At 43.8% G+C, this 11,070-nt stretch overlaps 1 protein-coding gene and 1 long non-coding RNA gene across 2 annotated transcripts; one reads left to right on the top strand and one right to left on the bottom strand.

Moving 5' to 3' along the window:
• Positions 1 to 1,509, top strand: LOC122218968. The gene is made up of 3 exons (XR_006202201.1): positions 1 to 81; positions 651 to 713; positions 1,087 to 1,509. It is a non-coding gene; the product is annotated as an uncharacterized LOC122218968 (long non-coding RNA).
• An 8,350-nt stretch (positions 1,510 to 9,859) lies between these two features.
• Positions 9,860 to 11,019, bottom strand: LOC122220638 (tubulin beta-4B chain-like). Its single transcript, XM_042940356.1, has 3 exons — positions 10,970 to 11,019; positions 10,719 to 10,858; positions 9,860 to 10,363 (listed from the first exon to the last, which is right to left on the bottom strand). The coding sequence occupies exons 1-3, from the start codon at positions 11,017 to 11,019 to the stop codon at positions 10,245 to 10,247; spliced, it is 309 nt and encodes a 102-aa protein (XP_042796290.1). The 3' UTR covers positions 9,860 to 10,244.
• Positions 11,020 to 11,070: the final 51 nt, after the last annotated feature.

Here is an 11,070-nt window from a genome sequence, read left to right as displayed (position 1 = left end):
AAAAGGAGGCTCAAAGAGCTGACTAGCTACAAAGCTAGTAAGTGAGAACATCTAGATTCCTTCTACAAAGACAAAGCCCAGGTGAGTTTTAAAGGCTTGGTCAGGTTGACGTAACACCCAATCTTAATTATTCTCAAAGATGATCCTGAACATTGGGCTAGGTGAGCAGGGACCTGGGGACTGTTTTTGTTTCCCTGCACATACTCCTTTTCCTCTCTGGGGCCAGTTTCTCCAACTATAAAATGATGATAATTATAGGTGCCCTGCAGCCAGCTTTGTGAGTAGGAAATGAGAAGCTCTATATGAAAGCAGGTCAAGTTTATGGAGCAAAACTGCCCCCCATAAAACCAAGCTGATGCTGTCGTTATAAGTAGGAAGCCTGCTTGCCATGTTAATAGTGGGCATATATCAGAGGCGGGCAGTGCCATGGCTTCATCACGCCTGCTTTAAGAAGCCAGTCCTTTGGGGTCCTCTCAGAACCAGTCAGGTGCCTGATGCCCTGTCTCAGAAGGGGATGGGTTTCCTAGGCTCTCTCCTCCCCTCCCTCCCCTTGCAGATGGGCCCCCAGTACACAGTCCATCCCACTGATGCTGTTGCCAGGTTCCTAAGGCCTGGCCTCCTACCTTCTCCCCATGTCTGCCTCCAGCTAGGACATCTTGGACTCTTCATGACCAGCCAAGCTTGGTCCCCTCCAGAGAATGGCCCTGCCCCAGGTAACTTCACCAATAGCACAGTGCCACAAAGATTTTCAGGAGATAATTGCCTCTGGCCTTGTTGTTGCCTTCAAGATGGGGACTTGGGGCCAAACAGCAGAAGATGTGACCTGATAGGACCTTACTGGGGACATGGGACCCTGACAGGGGTGCTTTTCCCTACCTGTGGAGGGCTAGATCACCCTCACGGATGGTGCCCCCTCTGCTTTGTTTTGGTTGGGTCCTTAAGCACATCACCTACCTTCTCTGAGCCTCTGTTACCATATCTGAAACATGGAAATCTGTTTTTGTTATGTTGTGTATGTGAGACACAATGTGAGCTGGACGTTTAGTGAACATGCAGTCAATAAATAAATGACAACATTGATTACAGCAGGCCCAGGCACATGAGGACTGCCCATGGATTACTGGCAACAAATGTCCTTGGCCGAGGCTCCCTCCTCCCGCCACCCAGTCTGCACCCAGCCTGCTTTCTCCTCTGCTCACTCCTCCCCCAGTCCCCGCCCCTGTTGTCTGTTGGAATATAATCAAAGAAGCACACAGGCAGATTTTTAAATAATGCCTGCCCAGCCTCAGGTGACTCATCCGATGGCTGTGAGCTCCAACTCTCCTCCATGTGGGCGTCGCCAGCACCACCACATTGGCACACAGCAAAGCTATGCTGCACAGCACCCATGTAGATGATAACAGGGGGAAACGAGGCCCACTGATCCTCCCTTTCCCTGGAATAGGCTTTTGGCAAGCTTTGGGGAAAGGTGGTTTTCTCCCCTACGCTCCTGTATAAAAAGGAGCAGATCTTCTGGCTGTTGGGCAGGGTGGTGGGGGAGGAGAGCCAACATCCTCCTGCCACCTGTCATTTCCTGCTTTGGACTTGATGTCACTGTCGAGTGTTTGAGCCATCCCTGCCCTGAAGGCACTTTGGGGTGATGATGACAAAATTCAGACTGGAAAGGAAAGGAATGAATTCCCAGTAGAAGGCTGGGCCGGGCCTGCATTTTACAGAGGGACTCAGGATCTCACGTTTCGCTCTGCTGGGCTGTTCTTATTTCCTGCCTTCCATGAGAGGAGTCTTGTGAAAGCACCCTGGAGATGTGGGATGATGATGAACATTGCTCTCAGTGGATGCCATCTCTAACGCGACACATGTGATCTGGTTGAGAGAGATTTAATTGGGATTCTGAAATTTTGAGCATCAGTAGAATAATGAAAACCCAAGAGCCATTCCAGCAGTAAAGTTGTATGAATTATTCTGGAACAGCCTCACAGTGTATTTGTTTGTGTCCTCAGAGGAGGTCCAGGGGACAAAGCACTTCCACTTCTCTTTCCTGTGAAACTCGTCTAAAATAGCCTTGCCTGCTATATGTGTGCTGTGAGCACACATCTTCAAGCTTTTGAATAAAAGCATTTCTTTATGAAGATGGAGGAAATTTACTTAAAGCACCTAAAGTGCTTCCTCTTTATAAAGACCACCTAGGTGTCAGTTGATCATCCTACTCTTGATTTTAGCTCAGGACATGATCCCAGGGTTGTGGGGTCCAGCTCTGCACCTAGTGTGGAGCCCACTTAAGATTCTCTCTCTCCCCCTGCCCCTCTCCCCTGCTCGTGCTCTCTCTCTCTAAAATAAAAATAAATAGGGGCACCTGGGTGTCTCAGTCGGTTAAGCATCTGACTCTTGGTTTCCTCTCAGGTTATGATCTCACGGTTTGTGAGTTTGAGCCCCGTGTCAGGCACCGCTCTGATAGCATGGAGCCTGCTTGGGATTCTCTCTCTCTCCCTCTCTCTCGTCCCTCCCCTGGTCACTCTCTCTCTCAAAATAAATAAATTTTTTAAAATTAGTAAAATAAAAATAAATAAAATAAATAAAAATAAAAAATTAAAAGACTGCTTAAAGTATAAATAGTCTGAGCCCCAATTTAACTTACTTTGAAAATGTCATTTCCACCACATTATAGTTTATAAATGTTTGCGCCAGATAATAATAATTTGGAGTAAATATATGGCAATGTTTTTTAGCCCCTCCTAGAATGTTTCATTCCCAGTATGTGTTACTTTTACTAGAATTGTCAATCTGGACCTTTCAAAATAGAAAACAACAAATATGTGTGTGTGTATGTATGTGTGTGTGTGTGTGTGTGTATAATATACACATACATTATATACACATATAGATTTTATTATGGTAAGAAAACTTATTTTACATATTCATATTTTCTGACTACAAAATTAGAAATTTTAGAAAATACTAAAGAACATTGAGTGTCTTTCTACCCTTCTCTGTATGTGCTTTTCTTCTTCCTTTTCCTGGTCATTCGGGTGTTTCTGTTTGTTCTTTTTTAACATCATTTCAGTTACGTTCCCCTTGGACATTAGAAATGAAGAAATACTATATTTTCTTATGCCACGACCTAAATCACAGTCTTACAAATTCTCAAACATATGTAACCTTCTCCCAACTGTTACCATTTTCCCCATAATCTAGAGCATCTGGAACATACCAGATTCTCCAAACAAACTCTGCTTCACACACCCAGGGCTGTTCACATGACTGGAATGAATTTCCCCCCATTCAGCCCACTCCCACATTGCCTGGATGGAATTAAGAGCACAGGCCCTGGATGGAGTGGGTGCAAATCCTTACTCTAACACTCATTAGCTGTGTGACTGAAAGTTACTTAACCTCTCTGTGCTTCAATTGCTTCATCAGTAAAGTGGTAATCATAATAGCACCTACTTCTTAGAGTTGCTACAAGGACCAAATGAATTAATATGTGAAAGCAATTAGAATACACCTGCCCCATAGTGTTATATAAATATTAGCTATTATAATTGGTATTATTTCCTTCCTTCCCTCTTTCCTTCCTTCCAGGGAGCTCCTGTCCATAAATCAGGGCTCACCTCCAAAGTCACTTTTTCTGTGATGCTCCTTCTTTTGTACCTCATAATATTGTGTACACACCTTCATGTTATCATCTTGACCATTAGTCCCTGAGATGAATTACAGCAAGGAAAAGTACTATTGCAGAAATAAACACACAGAAGGACTGGGCAAGCAGTGAGCTGAGGCACCATTCAAATGCTGTTTCCCTTCCCAAACCCCAAGAGCCTACAGGTCAACGGGTGTTACCACACCGTGCAGGAAGCTCTGAGCCTGAGCACCCCCACAGGACACTATCAGCTCCTAGAGGAGGCGTGGAACACAAGAGAACCTATTCTCATCATTTCCAACTTTCTGGCTCCCTCGCCACCTGTTTTCTGTATACAGACTTTTTTTCACACCAAAATCTGAGTTGCAAAGAATCTGGGCGAGGCCAGCCATGCTGACTCCCATGGGGCCAAGCCGGGTGCACAAAAGGTGCTGGTCATTTTCTTGGAAGCTCCAGGGCTCAAGTTGTGCTCTGTTTCACCATCAAGGCAAATGGTGATTACGGAAAGGTTGACATCAGCATTTTCCTCCCTGTGGTGAGAAAGCCATTAAGTTGTGCAGAACCTAATAATTCTGCCTTCTGCTGAAAGCGTGCTAGGGAGAGGCTTCCAGAGCTCATAGGCGGGGAGTGCCAGGAGCTGTTGCCCTGGTGTCCTTGGCCCAGTGGCTGCAGCTCTGGCCGGGCTTTGCCGTCCTGGAAGGTGTTCCAGGCCTTCTCAGTGCCTCAACGCAAACTGCCAGTGTTTTAGCCCATAATGTAGGAATCACCCCCTCTCTGCCCACCACCAACATGGGCTGTACAGCTGTCTCAAGAATGGTCTCTGGGGGTGCTTGGGTGGTTCAGTCGGTTGAGCGTCTGACTCTTGATTTTGGCTCAGGGTATGATCCCAGGGTCATGAGATCGAATCCCACACAGGGCTCTGTGCTGGGCATGGAGCCTGCTTGGGATTCTCTCTCTCCCTTTCTCTGCCCCTCCCCCACTGTCTCTCAAAAAGATAAATAAATAAAACATTTATATATAAAATAAAACACTTCTAAAGAATGGTCTTTGCAAGCAACCGCCACCACTCAGAAAACACCTAGGGGGAGAATGCACTCAAAATACAAAGTGCCTTTTGTTTTTAACTATAATATTGAGGTACATTTTTTAAAAGCTTTATTGGACCTAGCGCATTTAAGTTACAGAATAGTATAGTCGCGCAGGGCCCCCTCCATTGTACAGCCAGGAGTCTTCAGAGAAAACTCTAAACTGTCTCTCATCATGATTTCCCAACTAATTCCCAGAAATACTTGCTATGACTGAGTAGAAATACTACTACTTTTTTGTAATCAATTTTGTTTTGTTTTATTTTTACTGGAAGCCTGTATGTCCCACTCCCCATCTACCCTCTGACAACCATCAGTTTGTTCTCTGTATTTATAGGTCTGATTCCGTTTTTAATTTATTTGTCTTTTAGATTCTCCATATGAGTGAAATCATGTGGTATTTGTCTTTTTAGTCTGACTTATTTCACTTAGCACAATACCGTCTAGGTCCATCCATATTGTCACAAATTACATGAACTCATCCTTTTTATGGCTGCATAATATTCGTGTGTGTGTGTGTGTGTGTGTGTGTGTGTGTGTATGTATGTGTGTGTGTGTACCACACCTTCCTTATTCATTCACCTATGGATGGACACGGGGTTACTTCCATATCTTGGCTATTGTAAATAATACTGCAATAAACATAGGGGTGCATATATCTTTTAGAATCAGTATTTTCATTTTCTTTGAGTAAATACCTGGTAGTGGAATTATTGAATCATACAGTATTTCTATTTTTAATTTTTTGAGTATCCTTCATACTGTTTTCCACAGTGGCTGCCCCAATTTACATTCCCACCAACAACGCACAAGGGTTCCTTTTTCTCCACATATTTGCAAACATTTATTATTTCTTATCTTGTTGATTTTAGCCATTCTGACAGGTATAAGGTGATATCTCATTGTGGTTTTGATTCGCATTTCCCTGATGATGAGTGATGCTCATCTTTTCATGTACCTGTTGTCCATTTGTATGTCTTCTTTAGGAAAATGTCTATTCAAGTCCTCTGTCCATATTTTAATTGGATTGTTTGTTTGTTTGTGGTTTTTTTTTTTTTTTTTGGTGTTGAGTTGTGTCAGTTCTTTATACATTGTGGATATTAACCCCTTATCAGATATATAATTTGCAAATATCTTCTGCCATTGAGTAGGTTGTCTTTTAGTTGATTTCCTTCACTGTGTAGAAGCTTTTCATTTTGATGAAGTCCCAATAATTTATTCTTGCTTTTTTTCCCTTGCTTTAGGAGACAGTTCTAGAAAAACGTTGCTACAGCTGATGTCAGAGAAATTACTGCCTGTGCTCTCTTCTAGGAATTCTATGGTTTCAGGCCTCACATTTAGGTCTTTAATCCATTTTGAATTTATTTTTGTGTATGAAAGAAAATGGTCCAGTTTCATTCTTTTGCATGTAGCTGACCAATTTTCCCAATACCATTTATTGTCATGCTACAGGACTATACTGTCTTCGCCACTGTATACTCCTGTAATCAGTTATTCTTTATGCCTAATTGTCATGTAGTACAAAAATAGTAATAGGCAACATTTCAAATATGTGGTAGATGAAATTTGTTAAATTTATTATTTAACTATACCAAATTTTGTTGAACACTCATAGTCTGATGCTTGTGTAACATGCTACCAATAGTCTTTTGTTTTTCTTAATTATGAGGAATATTTGTTATTTCCACTCTTTTAATATTACCAGTAAAGCCAATTTTGCCCATTTTACAAGTTTACCACAATAAGTATAGCACTTACTAGTTTTCAAGACCTAAGAAAATGTTTGAGATGGGGTGGGGAGGAAAACTCCAAAATATAAAAAGAATACTACAATAGTAATATTCATAAATGTTTAATTGCATACCTACCAAACATAGCAGTCAATTAGTCAAATGTAACGTAACTTTTATATCATAACATAAAAATATTACAATTAGTGTAAACATGAAATAATTAGATTCTTTTGATAACCAGAAGAAAGAAGGAGGTATGGGGACAAATATGTTGGGAAAGGCATCCTCTGAGAGAGATTTAACAGAGCTGAGAATGTTGAAAGAGGAAAGGGAGGGGCACATTGTGTGCACAACTACCTTGGTGAAAATGAAAGGGGAGGAGAGGTCTTGGACCAGTCATTTCCCCTCACTGGCCAGCAGGGGGTGCACTGGCCAAGCACAGCTTTGTTGCTCTGTGTGTGTTGGGGGACTAGGGGAGGGTTAGGCCTTTGGGTGAGTTTTAGGATAGAGGAGCAATGTGCAACCAGACATAACTATGTACTGGGTGTTTAAGAGTCAAATTTCTGTTAACTCAGGGAATACTGTGTTGATTCACAGATGACTTTTAAGGTTGGATAGTTTTGCAATGAATGAGGCATTTGGATCCTGTTGAGATGCCAATACTGATATTGGAGAAATGAAGCTGAACATAGTGCACAGGCTGAGGCTTTCCATAGTGGGGAGAGCCCACTATACACAGAGTACAGGAATAGTAAGAGAGGGAAAAGGCCCAGCAAGATTAGGAGCTGAGTCAATAAATGAACTGTCAAGTCTGATGAGATATTAACGCTGGGACCAGAACCTGCTGTCCAATCTTATTTTGGAGTTGAAAGGAAGTGATGGAAAAGCAAGACAAGGAAAACAGGAAGTACATGTAGAAGGAAACTTAGAATGGGCCCTCAACCCTGCAGGGCTCCCTCAAAAAATCTTATGTTGCTACTCAGAGCCCAGCCTAAGCTAGCAATTTCCACTATAGCCACCTGTAGTTGCAAATTTAACTTACTGAATTGGGACCAGTCCTAAGTAAAATTGTAATGGTGGTTAAATTTCCCTTTTAATTCTTTTTATCACCTCTTGCTACTCTTCCTGAAATTTGAGCACACAAGCTCTATCCCCTTATGAAAATCTGTACCAAAAAAACAATATCAGTCAATTAAGGTCTTATTTTTTTTTTAAATTTTTTTTTAACGTTTATTTATTTTTTTGAGACAGAGAGAGACAGAGCATGAACAGGGGAGGGGCAGAGAGAGAGGGAGACACAGAATCTGAAACAGGCTCCAGGCTCTGAGCTGTCAGCACAGAGCCTGACGCGGGGCTCGAACTCACGGACCGTGAGATCATGACCTGAGCTGAAGTCGGATGCTTAACCGACCAAGCCACCCAGGCGCCCCAATTAAGGTCTTATTTTGATAAGTATATTAGCTTTTCCAAGAACATTCACATTGATCCATAGACTTCTGTGGCCAAAGGGGATCTGAAAATCATATTTTCTAAAATTAAAAGAAATTCCAAAATAAATCTATCTTGGTCCCTGCCCCCTCTTTGCAGAATTCCTAGCAAGAAGTCATATAGCCTGTCCTTGAACACCTACCTGCCTTAGTAGGATGCTCACTGCAGCACCAACTGTTGCACTATTGTGTGACAAGTACTATACATATGTCATTTCATTTAATCCTTGCAATAACCCTCTGAAGTACATACTGTTATGATCACTTTCTGGAAAAAGAAGCTAAGGCTCAGAGAGAATGAATACTTGCCCAAGGCCATACAACTAGTAAGTAGAAACATCATTTACTCTGTGAACATAGATTCAAATGTCAGAACCAGACGTTTCAAAGACCATGTGCTTTCCATTCCCCAAACTGTCCATTTGGAGAGGGCAGAATTCTAACACAGCCCTGAGAGCCACCTGGCCCTGGGGTGTACACAACCTTTTCCCAGTTACTCAAACACTAATCTAGGTACTACTGTGAAGGGATTTTGCACATATAATTAAGATTCCAGTCAGCTGACCTTAAAATAGGGAGATTATGTGGGTGGGCCTCCTCTAATCACATGAACTCCTTTAAAGCAAAGAATTTTTTCCAGCTGGTAGTAGAAGAAGACATCAGAATTTTGAAGCAGTAGAGACACTCTCCTGCTGGCCTTGAAGGAGCTGCTACCACATTGTGGAGATGTCCAGGTGGCAGGCAACATCAGGCAGCTTCTAAGATCAGAGAGCGGTCTCTGATCAACAGCCAGCAAGCAAACAGGAACCTCAGACCTATGAGTGCGAGGAACTGGCTTTTGCCAATCACCCAAGGCCATGGAAGAGGGCCGTGGGTTCTAGATGGAGCTGCCCAGGATGGTCAGTTGAGGACATGAGCAGAGACCCATGACTCTTGCCCCCAGAAACTATAAGATGATTATGATGCTTTAAGCCACTGAGTTTGTGGTAACCTATCCCACAGCAATAAAAAACGACAGGATCTCCGCTTTGGTGAGTGTCTTAGGTCAGTCCCCCATAAGCCAACCTGAGACAAGGTTCTGAGTGAAGTTTACTAGGGAGGTGGTCCCAGGAAGCAGCAAGAGGGTAGTGAGGAACTGAACCAGGAAAGGGAAGTCCCCAAGCTGCATTTGCAAGCAGGTTACTGGGGTGGGCACAGGGCTCCACACTGGGGGATCTGTAAGGGACCAGAATTGTCACACCAAGAGCCAGGAAAGCTGGCCTATTTTGCCTCTGGTCTGTCCTTTAACAGTCCTCCTTCCAAAGGGGCATTGTGGGCAGGACATGCAGTAGGGGTTCTGGGAAGAATGAGGGTCACAGGAACATGGCCTGGTACCAACAGTGTCTGCTACAAAGTTCCTTAGAAAGTTCCTTCCTATCTATTGACACATACCATTTAGCCATTGGTTCAGGTTTGGTTCGTCAGCTAAAGATGTGTATCTTCTCCACACTTTTCAGATACGCGCAGTTTTCATACTCCTAAGGTATTGCCTCACTGGCTAAACATTTCAAGTTCCTTCCTGGACTCCCTCCCCACAGCCCCATGAAACAGGATTTTGAGTTCAGAACTAGTTCGATTGTTCTTGACTATGAGCTATGAATGCAGCTCGGACCACATCAGCTTCTGGGCAGCCTCATCATACTGGTGACTCATATGAAGCTGTCCTGATTCTTTGCGGAGTTGCTAAGATCTCACTCTTCCTGTTCCTCTGCTGTTAGTATTTGGATTGCAGGGAAGGACATTTCATCTGCGGGTGATCTTGGGCACCATTAGGGGCTGATAAAGGCACCATGTTCATGACCTGTTTGTACAGGTCTGCATTCAGTATTTAATGTACTTAATGTAGGTACAATCAATAAACAAGCAAGGGCAAGGGTACAATATGATCCAAAAAGAAGATGGGCTCCAAGCTGCTGTCTCCACTTCTGGTCACAACCTGTGCCTTTGGCCTTTGGCTTCCTGAAGTGGTTACCTGCTGTCTCAGGCCCTCTGACATTACCGGCAGCCTGTTAACCTTCCCGTTGGAAGGTTCATCACTGTTCAGTATTCTTTACTGCCACGGGCTGCTCTGTAGTAGGAGCACCATAGAAGCCCTCTGCAGGCTGACAGCTCTTTGAGCTGCCCAGAGAGGGGCCAGAGAAGTGGCCAGGACCCAAGGCTGTCCATGGGCACACAATCTCCACCTTAGCATTCAGCACCAAGAACGATGATTTCCACAGTGTTGAGAAAGGAGACTCACTGAGCCATTTGCCATGGATCAGGACTACATACCGAACACGAAGTTGTCTGGCCTGAAGATCTGGCCAAATGGTCCAGACCTGACCGAGTCCATGGTGCCTGGCTCCAGATCCACCAGGATGGCCCGAGGTACGTATTTGTTACCTGTGGGGAACAGAGCCAGACTTAGACCCGCAGTGGGCAAGGGAATCACAGGCAAGACTGTGCTCTATGTGCCTTTCACGGCAGAATCATTAGAGAAAATTCTAGCATCTGAGGCAAAAGTGAGCAGAGGTGCTTTTCTGCTTTAAAAGAGATGATGGCATGCTTAGTCATGGCAAACATGCAGGAGTCGTAAGGAACCATAAAGTGTATTTTTGCCAGTTGACATTTAAAATGAATGCAAGAAGCATGTCTTTGGCATTTGTATGTTCCTAGCACATTCCGTCTGCCACGGTATGCAAAGCAAGGTTGACTGGGCAAAAAAACAAAACCAAACAAAAAACACTGAAATAATCACCAGCAGCTTCGTTGTAGTACACATTGATTCTCTCCAGCTGCAAGTCACTGTCTCCATGGTAACTGCCAGTGGGGTCGATCCCATGTTCATCACTGATGACCTCCCAAAACTGGGGAGAAAAAAAAAAACCACATGATGGCCTAGCATCCTAAACATCAAGAAGGATGGCCCTTTTCTCCCTGTCATGTCCTTGGAACAGTGGCCATTGTGGTCAGACAGTGGAGGAGTCCTATGGCCGCAAGCCCCTGTACCTCCAGCAGCTGCTGCAGAGGGGCTTGGAAATCTGCAGAGCATCGGCCATATTATGGCGACAGACTGCAAAGCTGGGAAGGGCACTGAACCAGGAGGGTGA

This window comes from Panthera leo, chromosome B2 (assembly GCF_018350215.1).
Source record: "Panthera leo isolate Ple1 chromosome B2, P.leo_Ple1_pat1.1, whole genome shotgun sequence".
In the NCBI taxonomy this organism is placed as follows: Eukaryota; Metazoa; Chordata; class Mammalia; order Carnivora; family Felidae; genus Panthera; species Panthera leo.
This window is presented reverse-complemented; position numbering and strand designations above follow the sequence as displayed.